Source organism: Mercenaria mercenaria, chromosome 4, assembly GCF_021730395.1.
Source record: "Mercenaria mercenaria strain notata chromosome 4, MADL_Memer_1, whole genome shotgun sequence".
NCBI classification, from domain to species: Eukaryota; Metazoa; Mollusca; class Bivalvia; order Venerida; family Veneridae; genus Mercenaria; species Mercenaria mercenaria.
This window is the reverse complement of record NC_069364.1, coordinates 7861043-7878366: the sequence shown is the minus strand read 5'-3', so window position 1 is coordinate 7878366 and position 17324 is coordinate 7861043. Positions and strand designations below refer to the sequence as shown.

At 36.5% G+C, this 17324-nt stretch overlaps 1 protein-coding gene across 1 annotated transcript in view; it reads right to left on the bottom strand.

Annotated features, from left to right (window-relative positions):
- Positions 1-12077, bottom strand: part of LOC128556114 (protein O-mannosyl-transferase TMTC2-like) — a 41313-nt gene extending 29236 nt beyond the window's left edge. The window contains exon 1 of the mRNA XM_053540031.1: positions 11943-12077. Coding sequence (XP_053396006.1) covers positions 11943-12028 — 86 coding nt within the window. The 5' untranslated portion in view covers positions 12029-12077. The remainder of the gene's footprint in view (positions 1-11942) is intronic.
- Between the last annotated feature and the right edge of the window lie 5247 nt (positions 12078-17324).

Genomic DNA, 17324 nt, shown 5'->3' with positions numbered 1-17324 from the left:
ATGAGTTCCTAATCAAAGTACAAGTAATACTTTGTACAATAAGAAGACTGGTATGCATGTATTTACTTTAACTGTTTTTGAATGAATACATTTTCCTTAAATTCTGTCTAGAAACTAAACCGAAGGGCATTTCATTTACAATTAAAAACTTTAACATCCTAGCTGCAAATTTGAATGCTTAATTTTACACATCATAAAGTGTCTGTAATGTTTGCAATGATCAAATACAGCAAGCACCTTGCTTTCAACTGAACAACTTTAACTAGACTGTAAGTACAATGTATGTTTGTATGTATGTAAGCATGTCACTTCAAGGAAGAAAGAAACAGCAAATACAGAAATCACGACATGTCGTGATAATATACAGCTTTCAGAACCAGAAAACATTTCTGTGATCATGACGTCTTTACATATTAACATCAATTTTTAACTCTTTATTTTTTTTCAAATTTCATTCTACAACAACTTTATAATATAGGAAGGGAAAAAACAAGTACAGTTATTTCCCCTTTTTTTTTATAAATCTGTTATTTTTTGCTGAGAGAAGAAAGACAGAAGGAAACATAATACATGACATTTAATCTAATGAAATAAGACTATAGTTTTAGTATATATATCTGTAATTCATAATAAGGGCCACTTAATTTCCCTTGTTTTTCTCTGTAAAATATTTCCTTCATTTTTATTTCTTTTTACTGTGCCAAAAAGGCATCTTTTCTTTTAAATATGTCACAATTCCTTACAAGTTGTCAGCAAATTTTTACCTCCTTAATAACAAACAACCTTTAAAATGTCTGCATTGTCCATCTTCCTTTTCATGTTATGACAATTTTGACAGGTCTCTGAAGCTGGTTAACATGTAAATGAAGGCATTTAAATTGCCGCATCATACCATAAACCCTTCTTAAAACATGAAATAAAAACTTCTAACTAATTTATGTAAATTTATAAAACATGCACGCCCGAAACACAACTGGTTTTGGAAAATTGTATTAACTGGGAGGATTTAGCTGCTTGCATTATAGAATACACCTGTACATTTTTGATTAACTTTCCTTTGAAGTTCTTGTTACTTTTCTCATGAATCATAACCCATTACAATATCTTTAAAACATAGTTAAAGCAGATAAGAAAGTAAAACATAATAGAGAAGTCTAACATGAACCATAAAATGTGATGTTAAATACTTCCAGAAACCCTGACTGGCCCATGGGGTAAAGAAACCTAGGCTGGCACAGTCCCACTAGACTGGCACAGGCCCAGAGGGTAAAGAAACCTAGACTGGCACAGGCCCAGAGGGTAAAGAAACCTAGACTGGCACAGGCCCAGAGGGTAAAGAAACCCAGACTGGCAAAGGCCTAGAGGGTACAGAAACCTAGAGTGACAGAGGCCCAGAGGGTAAAGACACCCAGACTGGCACAGGCCAAGTGGCTACAGAAACTAGTAGCGGGTACAGAAACCTAGACTGGCAAAGGCCCAGAGGGTAAAGAAATCTAGAATGGCATAGGCACATACAGTACAGAAATCTAGACTGGTACAGGTCCAGAGGGTATAAAACAAGAGGTGTCGGACGACAGCAACACTCTACTATTCAACAGCCTTGTCAATTGAATGAATACAAGTCGAAAAAGGGGCATAATTTTGTAAAAATGCAAAACAGGGTTATGGAACCTGCAAGGTGCTTATCTGCTCACGACAATGGACAAGTGCGTGAAGTTTCAATCCATTCCCATTAGTGGGTACTGAGATACCAGCTGTAACATACAAAACCTTAATCAAACACTACAAAGTCAAAAAAAACTGCTAAGTTGAAATAGAAGCATAATTTTGTAGAGTTATTGAACCTTTGCACTGCATGTCATATCATGACAGTGAACAAATGAATGAATACAAAAGTCGAAAAAGGGGCATAATTTTGTAAAAATGCAAAGTAGAGTTATTGAACCTTTGCACTGCATGTCATATCATGACAGTGAACAAATGAATGAATACAAAAGTCGAAAAAGGGGCATAATTTTGTAAAAATGCAAAGTAGAGTTACTGAACCTGTGCACTGCATGTCATATCATGACAGTGAACGAATGAATGAATACAAAAGTCGAAAAAGGGGCATAATTTTGTAAAAATGCAAAGTAGAGTTACTGAACCTTTGCACTGCATGTCATATCATGACAGTGAACAAATGAATGAAAACAAAGTCGACAAAGGGGCATAATTTTGTAAAAATGCAAGTAGAGTTACTGAACCTTTGCAATGCATGTCATATCATGACAGTGAACAAATAGAATGAATACAAAAGTCGAAAAAGGGGCATAATTTTGTAAAATGCAAAGTAGAGTTACTGAACCTTTGCACTGCATGTCATATCATGACAGTGAACAAATGAATGAATACAAAGTCGAAAAAGGGGCATAATTTTGTAAAAATGCAAGTAGAGTTACTGAACCGTGTGCACTGCATGTCATATCATGACAGTGAAAAATGAATGAATACAAAAGTCGAAAAAGGGGCATAATTTTGTAAAATGCAAAGTAGAGTTACTGAACCTTTGCACTGCATGTCATATCATGACAGTGAACAAATGAATGAATACAAAAGTCGAAAAAGGGGCATAATTTTGTAAAAATGCAAAGTAGAGTTACTGAACCTGTGCACTGCATGTCATATCATGACAGTGAACAAATGAATGAATACAAAAGTCGAAAAAGGGGCATAATTTTGTAAAAATGCAAAGTAGAGTTACTGAACCTGTGCACTGCATGTCATATCATGACAGTGAACAAATGAATGAATACAAAAGTCGAAAAAGGGGCATAATTTTGTAAAAGTGCAAAGTACAGTTACTGAACCTTTGCACTGCATGTCATATCATGACAGTGAACAAATGAATGAATACAAAAGTCGAAAAAGGGGCATAATTTTGTAAAAGTGCAAAGTAGAGTTACTGAACCTTTGCACTGCATGTCATATTATGACAGTGAACAAATGAATGAATAAAAAAGTCGAAAAAGGGGCATAATTTTGTAAAAATGCAAAGTAGAGTTATTGAACCTTTGCACTGCATGTCATATCATGACAGTGAACAAATGAATGAATACAAAAGTCGAAAAAGGGGCATAATTTTGTAAAAATGCAAAGTAGAGTTACTGAACCTGTGCACTGCATGTCATATCATGACAGTGAACAAATGAATGAATACAAAAGTCAAAAAAGGGGCATAATTTTGTAAAAATGCAAAGTAGAGTTATTGAACCTGTGCACTGCATGTCATATCATGACAGTGAACAAATGAATGAATACAAAAGTCGAAGAAGGGGCATAATTTTGTAAAAATGCAAAGTAGAGTTATTGAACCTGTGCACTGCATGTCATATCATGACAGTGAACAAATGAATGAATACAAAAGTCGAAAAAGGGGCATAATTTTGTAAAAATGCAAAGTAGAGTTATTGAACCTGTGCACTGCATGTCATATCATGACAGTGAACAAATGAATGAATACAAAAGTCGAAAAAGGGGCATAATTTTGTAAAAATGCAAAGTAGAGTTATTGAACCTTTGCACTGCATGTCATATCATGACATTGAACAAATGAATGAATACAAAAGTTGAACAAGAGGGCCATGATGGCCCTATATCGCTCACCTGTTATCATTGCACTTAAGGACAAGTCTTCAAGGTCAAAAGATCATAATAGAAATCAATCAAAAGAATTATGAGAAAATATAGTTGAAACTTTCTTTAAGTAACTTTAAAAACAAGATTTGAAAACTTTTTGTAGAGGTCCACTAGGCAATGCTACATGTCAAATATCTAAGCTCTTCTGGTTTATTTTTAGAAAATTTTGAAGATTTTTCTATGTACAATCAAGTAACCCCATGGGGCAGGGTCAATTTGACCCCAGGGGTCATGATTTGAATAAATTTTGTAAAAGTCTAATAGGCAATGCTACATGTCAAATATCTAAGATCTAGGCCTTCTGGTTTATTTTTAGAATTTTTTTCTAAGATTTTCCTATGTAAAATCAAGTGACCCCTAGGGCGGAGTCAATTTTGACCCCAGGGGACAAGGTTTGAACAAATTTTGTAGAGGTCCACTAGGCAATGCCACATGTCAAATATCTAGTCTCTAGGCCTTCTAGTTTATTTTTAGAAAATTTTTGAAGATTTTCCTATGTAAAATCAAGTGACCCCTGGGGCGGGGTCAATTTTGACCCCGGGGGCCACGATTTGAATAAATTTTGTAGAGGTCCATTAGGCAATGCTACATGTGAAATATCTAAGCTCTAGGCCTTCTGGTTTATTTTTAGAAATTTTTTGAAGATTTTCATATGTAAAATCAAGTGACCCCTGGGGCGGGGTCAATTTTGACCCTGGGGTCATGATTTGAACAATTTTAGTAGAGGTCCACTAGGCAATGCTACATGTCAAATATCTAAGCTCTAAGGCTTCTGGTTTTTCAGAAGAAGATTTTTTAAGATTTTCTTATGTAAAATCAAGTGACCCCTGGAGCGGGGTCAATTTTGACCCCGGGGTCATGATTTGAACAAATTTGGTAGAGGTCCACTAGGCAATGCTTCACACCAAATATCTAAGCTCTAGGGCTTCTGGTTTTTGAGAAGAAGATTTTTAAAGTTTTTCCTTTCGGTTACCATGGCAACCAGTGTTCTACATGGAATTCAATTCTTTGAACAATTTTGAAAGGGGGCCATCCAAGGAACATCCCTGTGAAGTTTCATCAAAATTGGCCTGTTGGTTTAGGAGGATATGTTGTTTAAAGGAAAGTGTGGACGGACGTTCAACGGACGGACGGCCGGACGCCGGACGGTGAGCGATCACAATACCTCACCCTGAGCACTTTGTGCTCAGGTGAGCTAAAAAGGGGCATAATTTTGTAAAAATGCAAAACAGGGTTATGGAACCTGCAAGGTGCTTATCAGCTCATGACAATGGACAAGTGCATGAAGTTTTAATCCATTCCCATTAGTGGATTATGACTGAGATACCAGCTTACATACAAAAACTCAACCAAAAACTGCTAAGTCGAAAAAGGGGCATAATTTTGAAGAAAATGCAAAGTGGAGTTATGGGACCTGCACAGTGCATGTCAGATCATGACAGTGAAGAAATGTGTGAAGTTTTAATCCATTTCCATTAGTGGGTACTGAGATACCAGCTTACATACAAAACCTTAACCAAAAATTTCTAAGTCGAAAAAGGGGCATAATTTTGTAAAAACGCAAAATAGAGTTATGGAACCTGTGCAATGTAAGTCAGTTTATCACAGTGAACAAGAGCTCGTAGACCAAGAAATGCCCCCCTCCGCGCTTGAAGCACTCAGTAACAGCACAAGGAACAGAAATTATTTGGTCACTGTGCACTGGATGTTTGACGTACTGACCTCAAATTAATAATTATGGGTCATAAGTGACCTTCGTATCAAATGTGATCTTAAACCAAAGCATTCTCTAGTTATTTGGCAAAAAAAATTCTACTGTTCTGGGTTAATGTGACCTTGACCTTTGACCTACTGACCTCAAAATCAATAGGGGTCATCTGCTGGTCATGATAACCTCCCTATCAAGTTTCATTATCCTAAGCCCAAGTGTTCTCAAGTAACAGCACAAGGAACAAAAATTATTTGGTCACTGTGCACTGGATGTTTGACGTACTGACCTCAAATCAATAATTATGGGTCATAAGTGACCTTCGTATCAAATGTGAGCTTAGACCAAAGCATTCTCTAATTATTTGGCAAAAAAATTCTACTGTTCTGGGAAAATGTGTCCTTGACCTTTGACCTATTGACCTCAAAATCAATAGGGGTCATCTGCTGGTCATGATCAACCTCCCTATCAAGTTTCGTTATCCTAAGCCCAAGCATACTCAAGTTATCATCTGGAAAAGGTTTAACTGTTACGGATCACTGTGACCTTGACCTTTGACCAACTGACCTCCAAACCAATAGGGTCATCTGCTGGTCATTATCATCCTCCCTATCAACTTTCATGATCCTAGGCCCAAGCGTTCTCAAGTTATTGTCCGGAAATGGTTTAACTGTTCCAGGCCACTGTGACCTTGACCTTGAACCTACTGACTTCAAAATCAATAGGGGTCATCTGCTGGTCATGATCAACCTCCCTATCAACTTTCATGATCCTAGGCCCAAGCATTCTCGAGTTATCATCTGGAAACAGTTTAACTGTTCCGGGTCACTGTGACCTTGACCTTTGACCTACTGACCTCAATATCAATAGCAGTCATCTGCTGGTCATGACCAACCCACTCTTAAGTTTCGTGATCCTAGGTCCAAGCGTTTTCAAGTTATCGTCCAGAAACATTTTAACTTGAACTGGTCACTGTGACCTTGACCTCTGACCAACTGACCTCCAAACCAATAGGTTTAACTGTTACGGGTCACTGTGACCTTGACCTCTGACCAACTGACCTCCAAACCAATAGGGTCATCTGCTGGTCATGATCAACTTTCATGATCCTAGGCCCAAGCATTCTCGAGTTATCATCTGGAAACAGTTGAACTGTTCCGGGTCACTGTAACCTTGACCTTTGACCTAATGACCCCAAAATCAATAGAGGTCACCTGCTGGTCATGACCAACCACCCTATCAACTCTCACGATCCTGGGCCCAAGCGTTCTTGAGTTATCATCCAGAAACTGTTTAATTGTTCCAAGTCACGGTGACCTTGACCACTGACGTACTGACCTCAAAATTTATAGGGGTCATCTGCTGGTCATGACCAACCTGCCTGTCAACTTTCATGATCCTAGGCCCAAGAGTTCTTGAGTTATCATCCAGAAATGGATTGGTCTAGGGATCGACTGACATACAGACTGCCCGACCGACATCTGCAAAACAATATACCCCTCCTTCTTCAAAGAGGGGCATAATAAGTGTGTGAAGTTTCAATCCATTCCCACAAGTGGTTACTGAGATACCAGCTTACATACAAAAACTTAACCAAATTGGGACGCGGACGCCGACGCACGGGCAAGTCCAATAGCTCTACCTATTCTTTAAATAGTCGAGCTAAAAAAAAAAACCGGCACAGGTCCAGAGGGTATAGAAAATTAGAAACCCAGACTGGCACAGGTCCAGAGGGTATAGAAATTCAGACTGGCACAGGTCCAGTGGGTATAGAAACCCAGACTCACACAGACCCAAATGGTATAGAAACATGCAGACTGGCACAGGCCCACGAGGGTTTAGAAAACCAGACTGGCACAGGCCGTGAGGGTTTAGAAAACCAGACTGGCACAGGCAATGATGGTATAGAAATCAAGACTGGCACAGGCCGAGGGTATAGAAACCAAGAATGGACCACCTTTCAGAATGTCAAACTTCTATACACACTTTTATATGACCTGTAAATTTCAGCTACAGATGGGCACTGCCTGTACTCAAACCAGGTGAACAATTTATGATACAAAAACTTAGTTCGTGCAAAACTTTAATGTTGATGACAGGAAAAGGGACTCTTTTGTCACCAATTTTACAACAAGAGGACCATGATGGTCCTGAATCGCTCACCTATCCCCACATGACCCAGTGTTGAACTGAGTACGACGTCATTATTTCTATTATTTGACACAGTGACCTAGTTTTTGAGCACATGTGATCTAGATATCATCAAGATAAAAAATTCTGACCAATTTTCATGAAGATCCATTGAAAAATATGACCTCTAGAGAGGTCACAAGGTTTTTCTATTATTTGACCTAATGACCTAGTTTTTGAAGGCACGTGACCCACTTCTGAATCTGACCTAGATATCATCAAGGTGAACATTCTCACCAATTTTCATGAAGATCTCATGAAAAATATGGCCTCTAGAGAGGTCACAAGGTTTTTCTATTTTTCGACCTACTGACCTAGTTTTTCACCGCACATGACCCAGTTACGAACTTGACCTATATATCATCAAGCTGAACACTCTCACCAATTTTCATGAAGATCCATTGAGAAACATGGCCTCTAGAGACGTCACAAGGTTTTTCTATTTTTAGACCTACTGACCTAGTTTTTGACCGCACGTGACCCAGTTTCGAACTTGACCTAGATATCATCAAGAGGAACATTCTGATCAATTTTCATGAAGATCCACTGAGAAACATGGCCTCTAGAGACGTCACAAGGTTTTTCTATTTTAAGACCTACTGACCTAGTTTTTGACCGCACGTAACCCAGTTTCAAAAATGACCTAGATATCATCAAGGTGAACATTCTCACCAATTTTCATGAAGATCCATTGAGAAATATGGCCTCTAGAGAGGTCACAAGGTTTTTCTATTTTTAGACCTACTGACCTAGTTTTTGACCGCACGTGACCCAGTTTCGAACCTGACCTAGATATCATCAAGGTGAACATTCTGACCAATTTTCATAAGATCCATTGAGAAATATGGCCTCTAAAGAGATCACAAGGTTTTTCTATTTTTAGACCTACTGACCTAGTTTTTGACCCCACGTGACCCAGTTTCGAAATTGACCTAGATATCATCAAGGTGAACATTCTGACCAATTTTCATGAAGATCCATTGAGAAATATGGCCTCTAGAAAGGTCACAAGGTTTTTCTATTTTTAGACCTACTGACCTAGTTTTTGACCCCACGTGACCCAGTTTCGAACTTGACCTTAATATAATCAAGGTGAACATTCTGACTAATTTTCATGAAGATCCATTGAGAAATATGGCCTCTAGAGAGGTCACAAGGTTTTTCTATTTTTAGACCTACTGACCTAGTTTTTGACTGCACGTGACCCAGTTTCGAACTTGACCTAGACATCATCAAGGTGAACATTCTGACCAATTTTCATGAAGATCTCATGAAAAATATGGCCTCTAGAGAGGTCACAAGGTTTTTCTATTTTTAGACCTACTGACCTAGTTTTTGACCGCACGTGACCCAGTTTCGAACTTGACCTAGATATCACCAAGATGAACATTCTGACCAACTTTCATAAAGATCCCATGAAAAATGTGACCTCTAGAGTGGTCACAAGCAAAAGTTTACGCACGCACGAACGCACGCACGGACGGACGACGGACGATGGACGCCACGCGATCACAAAAGCTCACCTTGTCACTTTGTGACAGGTGAGCTAAAAAACATCTCCAACAAATAAAGTCCCTTTGTAGTTTTCAGAGAGATTTTTTTTTTATTTACAAGCATAATAAAACATACAAGGGTAAACAACATGATAGTTTGAAGAGGAAAACACTATCTCAAGGATTAAATAAATCATAAACATTATGCGGACATTATGAGAATTGCATGAAACAAGGCTTAACTAAACTTAACTGAAGAGTGCACGTAATCTTCAATCAACAAACTGTTACTGTGCTGAAATCCTCTGCAAACAAAACAATCTAATACAAGACCATTAGTGAGAGTCAAGATAAAAAGTGAACAATTTCAAGATAAACTTTCTGGCCCTTCAAAATTTGTCTAAAAACAAACAGTAATTAAGAGAGATAAAAGTGTAGCATCCAGGATACCAAATGTACAAATGCCAGGGTAGATGAAGGACTCTGGAGTAAAGATGGGTGGTGGCCATTGTGGGGGGTGGGGATTTTTCTACAGCAGTCTGGGAGTATGCTTATCTGGAAAATTAAGCAGATAACAGGCAAATTGTGTACTGTGACACTGCTGAACAACTGCTAGTTTTAACTATTAACATTCTTACATAAAATGTGTGGATCGTTTCTATATCCATAACCTCCACTCCAACAACTGTATAACTTAATGAAATATGAAAGGGAAATAAGCTGAATACGGTATTTTTAATTCTTGCTATACCCACACCCCTCTGGACCTGTCTATATCAAATCTCCCTAAAAACCTGGCAACATTCAGTTATTTCCATCTCAAAAGAGCCATTAACTCAAGAAAAAAGTCAAACACGGAGTTTTAGTACTTTGGGATGAGAATATCATGCACCAAGTATCATTTGAACTGGACTTAAACTTGTAGGGGCAGTTGGGTACACCATGTATATTTCGGAGTCTGAAGAGAGTCATAACTCAAGTATAATAAACTGGACATAAAAGTTGCAACAATATGCATATATCTGCTTCATGTTGATGATGTTTACAAAGATCCACTGAATCAGCTGGGAACTGTATAAGGAAATGAACACACAAGGAAGTGTCATGGACTGATGAATAGTTCAAACATTATATACGCCACTAGGGATTTCAACACCAGGGCATAAAAATATGAGACAGAGTTATGAAACCTGCTCTGTGAGATCATTTTGACACTGAAGACTTGTGATAAGTTTGAAAGCATTCAGTCAAGAGATTTCTCAAACTTTCATATTAACTCTTATGCAAATAAGATGTATAATTTTGACATAATGTAAGCTAGAGTTATGTAACTTGCCTGTGATGCCAAAGACATTATGGAGTTTTGAATTTCCCTTCAAGAAGATCATATTTTCCCCTTGAAATAAAAAATTTAAAGAAAATGTTCCATAATATACATAGTGAATAATTTTACCGAAGTCCGCATTATATATTTTTCAACCTAAGTTACACCCATGTTGCTCTCTACTGATAATTACATCATGCTAACTATGTTTACTTCTCATCAGGTGCCAATTTCATAAGTACATCTGCATCATTTCTTGCAAATTGGTAATGTCCCTTTTATCAAGAAATTCTAATGACTATACATGAATTTATTCCAGATTATTGCCCTTTTCAATTTAAACTCGTTAACAACTCTTCGTAATGGATGGAAACATTCTGCTTCTCAATCATCTGACCTACTGAATAACCAAGTTGAATAACTCTTGGTTTAGTTTCATACAACTTGTGGCCCATTGTTGATTTAGAAAGTACATTGTATATTAGAGTTTCATATGCAACTGTCAAGATGTAGCTCAGTAAAAACTATACATATATTTACTTGAAATTTCACACAACATCCCTCTAACATACCTAATGTCCATTCATGACCAAGTCAGAGAACTTTTGGTTGAAATAAATTCAAATTATAGCCCTTATTTGACTTAGAAAACTTTGTTGAAGTTTCTACATTGCCAGAATAAAAATTTTTATTTGTATTAAATTGTAATAAAATAACTCATTTGCGTAAGTCTTGCAAAGTTATGGCCCATGTTTGCTTGGAAGTGTCGATTAGTCTAGCATACTCAGTAAGTTTTCAAAACAGCCTGCGGTTTTCTGTAGGGGGGAAAATATAGCGCGGTAAATGCCAAAAAGGGGATTTTCAAAATTTGAAACCTATATCCGGGTCCGATATAAAGTTATTAAACTTGTAATAAAATATATAAAAAGAACACCAGCAAAGACAAAATTATGAAATTCACTCAACCTGTAGTAGAACTAATCAGACGCATACAGTTTGTTTTTATATTGTGACAGGTCAAACTGTAGCTGTGGCTGCAAATGTCAGAAATTAAAAAGCAGCCACTCAGTGACAGTAAGCCTGAAAATCAATTAACAATTAAAACATGTGCTAGCTTAGTACAGCATCAATGACAGACATCTCCACTTATCCCCTACAGTGCCCTATATGTTATTACATATCTGGGACAGAGTACAATGGAACAAAGTTTTTAAATGAAAACGAAAACTGCTGATGACATTAAATTATCCGAAAATTATACCAATCCGAAATTTGTCTACTTAAACATGTATGCAGGTTTGTTTACATAGCTAACACATGTGTATTTTCAAAATTAAAGGTTTATAACAAGTCTTTGTTTTTTTATTCAGTATAAAACGACAACTAAATTTGCACATTTCATCAAAATCTGTCAAGAAAGTCAGAAAAATTAACTAAATTAGCATAAAATACTAATTTATATCGCGTCATGGTCCAGTAACTCTAAAACTTGCTCGACCACTTGTTTGAAAGTGAGTTTTGAATAATGCTACAAAACAAATGATCTTACCTATCATCGTATGCAAAATCTGCATCCAACGTGTTCAGATATAATAAGAATGCCACAACACACGATGCAAGAATTGCCACATCCATTTTCAGCGACAACCACCGACGGTATGAAGAATGACAGTCCTGGGACTTGTGTAATCAGTAAAGCGTATCATTTCACTGTAGTGGTACTGCACTTCGTGAAATAACATAAAGAGGTAACCACGGGCGGATGCAGGATTTTGAGTTGTTGGGGCCCGGGTGGCACTTCTGATACATTGGTATCGCTGTGATATTATATTGCTTTGTCTTGTGTTTATGCTACAGACCTTAAAGGTCAATAAATAAATAAATATATATATAATTGGTACTTTGGAAGTTTATTTATATGTGATCTATACAGAGATGTTTTTTTTAAAAATGTGACTGATTCTCTATGTCTACCCCAGTTAATACTAAATAAGTCAATTGAAAATTTCATGCATGTGAACATTAACCTCTGAATGATGGTTAAAAGTTTTTGTTTGTAGCCTTGGAATATTACCTAATTTGGTAATGTTCTGTGACTGGAGCAAAAAGAGTATGTTTCATACTTTTGATTTCATAGGAATATCACCACTGTGGTACTATCTACATCTACATTAGTACATCATACTGCCAGACTTGACAATTCTAAGATGGTGCACAAGGATAAGAGAATGTATATAGAGGAGCTGATAGATAAAGGAAAAAGGAACTTGCATTAAAACTGCAGTTTTTCAGCATTACTTTTCAGGGCATTCAAAAGGCAGTTTTTAGCAGTTATTGTCTTCAAATGCCTGTATTTACATATTTAATAGAAAAGCAGTGTAAATGCAGTGAGAATGCAGTTAAATTGGCCGAAATGTGTAAATGAGCTAAGAAGTATAATGATGTCACAAAAAAACTGCAAAAGAACTGCAGGATCAGTTTTATGCAGTTAAATGACATCACAAAATATTGCAAAAAAAAATTACACTTCTTGTTTCAACCATTTAAATGACATCACAAAAAACTGCAGAAGAACTTTTAAACATTTTAAATATTTGAAATTTTGAACTTGCATCAACTTGTCCAAGGGGGGTAATTCATTCTTTACTTTCTTTTGAATATTAAACTGTCTGTGATGATTTAACTATCCATAAAATGTACAATGAGCTGAATTTCTATTTAAATACAAAACCTCAGATTCATTTATACAGGTTATGAACTAGGTTTTGTCCTTTATCTTGTAAATCCTTTGAATTTGCACATTTTCACCAGTTTCCAGGAAATGCCTATAAATCCATTCAGTCTGTGCATGATTTTTACACTTTAATCCTGCCTTATTAGTAAACTCAAGTTGTTATCAATTATTTACCTATTTGTGCATCATTTTGTGTTAATTAAACATTGTATTTGAGCAGTTATAATCCATTTTTACATTTTCACATGCTTTAGTTTTCACTGTGAGCGGCCATCTTTTGCGCTCAGGAAGCAGTATTTAGCAGTTTTTTTAAATACTGCTGTTCATAAAGATGATGAAAATACTGCTGTTAGAAAATAACTTCATTAAACTTCCCCGTAAAACTGCTTTTTATGAAAACATTTTAAAAAAACTTCAAAATAACTGCAGAAAACTGGCCTCCACCAGTTTTTAGCTCACCTGTCAGGAGAGCGGACAAGGGTAAATTCCCAATTTTTCGAGTAATTCAAGGACTATAATCAAAGTGTGCCTGGTACAATTTGGCTGGTTATTGAAATTGGCCGAGATGTTATGCCCACAAACATTGTCAGCAAGTTTGGTGAAGATCCGATGAAAACTGAATTAGAGAGCAGACATGTTTTGGATGCTGACCGCCCGTCCGCTGCCATTCATAATCTTCTCTATTTTGTTTCTTAACCGTTAAATAAAAACTGCTGAGGTAGCTATTCAGACAGTCAGGACTGATATCTTCCAATTTCTAGGTTTTGTCCGGGACGGCTTCTTTTAGCGACTTTTTAAATATTCCAACATCTGATGATCTTTTTTTACTGTATTTTTGAGTTTTTGATTATTAACGAACCTTTTAATATCTAAATCAGATAGCATTGTAATCACTTGAATCGTTTTTGTTTGTTGTAAACAAAAAACTCAAATTAAATCCAGATTTCAAGACGCATAATCAAACTCTGTACATGGAGCGCCTACTTCATCCGATTTACATTCGGAACATTTTCACGCGTTTCGGGCTTTATCGTGCAGGGGAACGGGAGAGGAAACAAAATTTCACATGTTGATTATAAATATTGATGGAAAATTAAAAATGAAAAAAAAAAAAAAAATGGGTGAAGGGGCGGGGGGCAGAGGATGCATGATCAGTGGTGGGCATGACTGGGTAGAGGAGCAAGGCGGGAGAATGGTGCAACTTGCATGTTGATAAATATTCATGGAAGGTTTGAAAAAAATCTAAAATAAGGAATGATAAAAAATATATATATATTTTTTGGGGGGGGGAGGGGAGGGGGAGGGGGTGTGACCAGCAAGTGGGTGACCTGGTGTGGGTGCGCAACTTCACATGTTTATAGTAAATGTTCATAGAAAAGAATGAAAGAAATTTAATGAAATTCTGCCAAATGGTAAGTTTGTTATGTACAAATATGTGGATTTTTAGACAATTAAAGGGCAATAACTCTGAAGTTACAAAAGAAATCCAAAAGAAATTGTGTGTGCACAACCACATTATGGTGATCTAAATTCTGTTTAAGTTTCATAGTTCAAGGTCAAATATATCAAAAGTTATGATGCAGAAATTACCATATCTATAGATCTATAGTACCCTACATAGTTAACACTAGAAACTTCTAAGGGCCATAACTCTGGTGTTACTTGGGCAATCTGACTGAAACTTGATGGGCCCAATAACCTCATAGTGGTGAACATGTATATGAAGTTTGTTTGAAAAAAAATCTAAAATAAGTTAAAATAATTTTTTTTTTGGAGTGGGGGAGGGGGGGGGGGGGGGGTAGGGAAGGGGGTAGGGGGGGGGGGGGAAGGGGTGTGATCAAGGTAAGGGGGTGACCAGGTGTGGGTACACAACTTCACATGTTAACAAAAAATATTAATGGAAAAGAATGAAAGAAATTTAATGAAATTGTACCAAATGGTAAGTTTGTTATGTACAAATACGTGGATTTTTATACAATTAAAGGGCAATAACTCTTAATTTACAAATAAATCCGAACGAAATTGTGTGTACACAACCACATTATGGTGATCTAAATTCTGTTTAAGTTTCATAGTTCTAGGTCAAATATATCAAAAGTTATGATGCAGAAATTGCCATATTTATAGTACCTTATATAGTTAACACTAGAAACTTCTAAGGGCCATAACTCTAGTGTTACTATGGTGATCTGACTGAAACTTGACGGGCCACAAGAACTCATAGTGGTGAACATGTATATGAAGTTTTATATAAATATCCCCAACCATTTCCTAGATATGGCTCCGGACGGACGGAAAGACGGACGGACAGAAAGACGGACGGACAACGCCAAAACTATATCCCTCCGACTTTCGTCGGGGGATAATAATAATAAAATAATGGCAAAGTAGAAGAAAACATTTCAACCAAAAGGCATAACGTAAGTTTTATTTCTGGGAAGTCTGAATAAAATTGATCCATCTGTTTTAAGACTAATGTCTTTTGAAGCCTTCGGCTCAGGTGAGCTATAAACAACAACAAGTCCTACATTCATAAAACTGTATTGTCAAATATTAATAAATATGTAATTAAGTATACATGTACAAGTTTCACAATTAGTACTTGGGGACATACAGAAGATGTATACAGTACTGAAGCAGACCTCCACAACAAATGAAAACTTCCCATGCTTTAGATCTAGTAATAATGTCTATTAACATACCAATATAAGCTACAAGGACTTTAAACCACCCATGTCTAAATATATGACCAGAACTTGCTGAGGTTGCTAGTAGCGAATAGTTAAAGATGGTTGACTTCAAAACACTTGTTTTGTAATACTCATAATAAAAGACTTGCTCTCCTTGTCAACGCTTTCATGTGAGGAAATGACATCTAAGAAGATGCTCTGGAAGCATATAATGCACCTACAACAACTCTCACACTCACCTGCATCAGCCTAAGTGGGATTTTATCATACCATCACACTGAATAGACCAAGTGATCCAAGAGGACCAGAAAATCAACAACAATGAGCTCATGTACAAGGACACTTTTTACAGCCGCCACGTGGCACTTAAAAGGAACACCATATCTTACATTTAAACTTGAATCTTCTGTTTACTCATTGAAAGATATTTCAGTTTTACTTACTATACAGAAACAAAAAACTGTTCCCTCAGTGTGAAAGTGTTGTAACTGAATATAAATACAGAAGTAAACACTATTGACCCTGACTGAGTTGACGGTATATCCCCTTACTGAAAACATCTATACATTTCTCTAAAGCAGAAGTTCTGGAAACCTCAAATTCATATACTCATTAATTTCTTTTATAAATGTTTTGAAAAAAAATGTATGTAATCCGACTGACAAAACAAAATACATGTCTGTCTGTTTGTATGCATCTTCTCTACAGCCCGTCTCGGGTAACAAAACTTATAAACAAATGGTCCCTTCAATTATCACAATGTACAATCATAAATATTGAATAATGATAAACCACAGCTGACTTTATAGCAAAAAGCATTATTAACAAGCAAATTCGATGAATTGGTATCCCCCGCCGAAAGGGTTTGTGGTGAGGAATGGCAAAAAGATATATCCGGCAAAAAGTTAAGGATGTTAATAAGAAGCAAATAATTTCATTAGTCAAAATCAATTTAACAGAAAACAAACGTTTAATTAAAGAGTACATAATAAATGTATTATACTTTGATCCTGACAAAAGAATTTATTTTGATTGGGATATGCTTACTGTAATAAGCTTAGCTTTTAAAATTAAATGCAGTTAATTGAAATATGAGCTTGAAGTTTAACTGGAATGAAATATTGTCTTTGAGTGGTTTGGCACCAGGTGTTGCTGTTTTACATGTACATTTGAACTTAAAAGATCAGATGTCCTTAAGAGAACACAAGTAAGATATCTTGAACACCACTGAGGGCAAGGTTTGTGCAGTCACAACTTAACATGTTGAAGGTTTGAACATTTAAAAAAAAAAAAAAAAGGAATGGAAATATATATATCTATATATAGATATATGACTATATTTATTTTTTTAGGGGTGGGGGTGCAGGGAACGGGAGAGGAAACAAAATTTCACATGTTGATTATAAATATTGATTGAAAATTAAAATAAAAAAAAAAAAAAAAGGTAAAAGGTGATGAAGTGGGAGGGGGGAGGGGGGGGGGGGGGGGGGGGGGGGCAGAGGCAGAG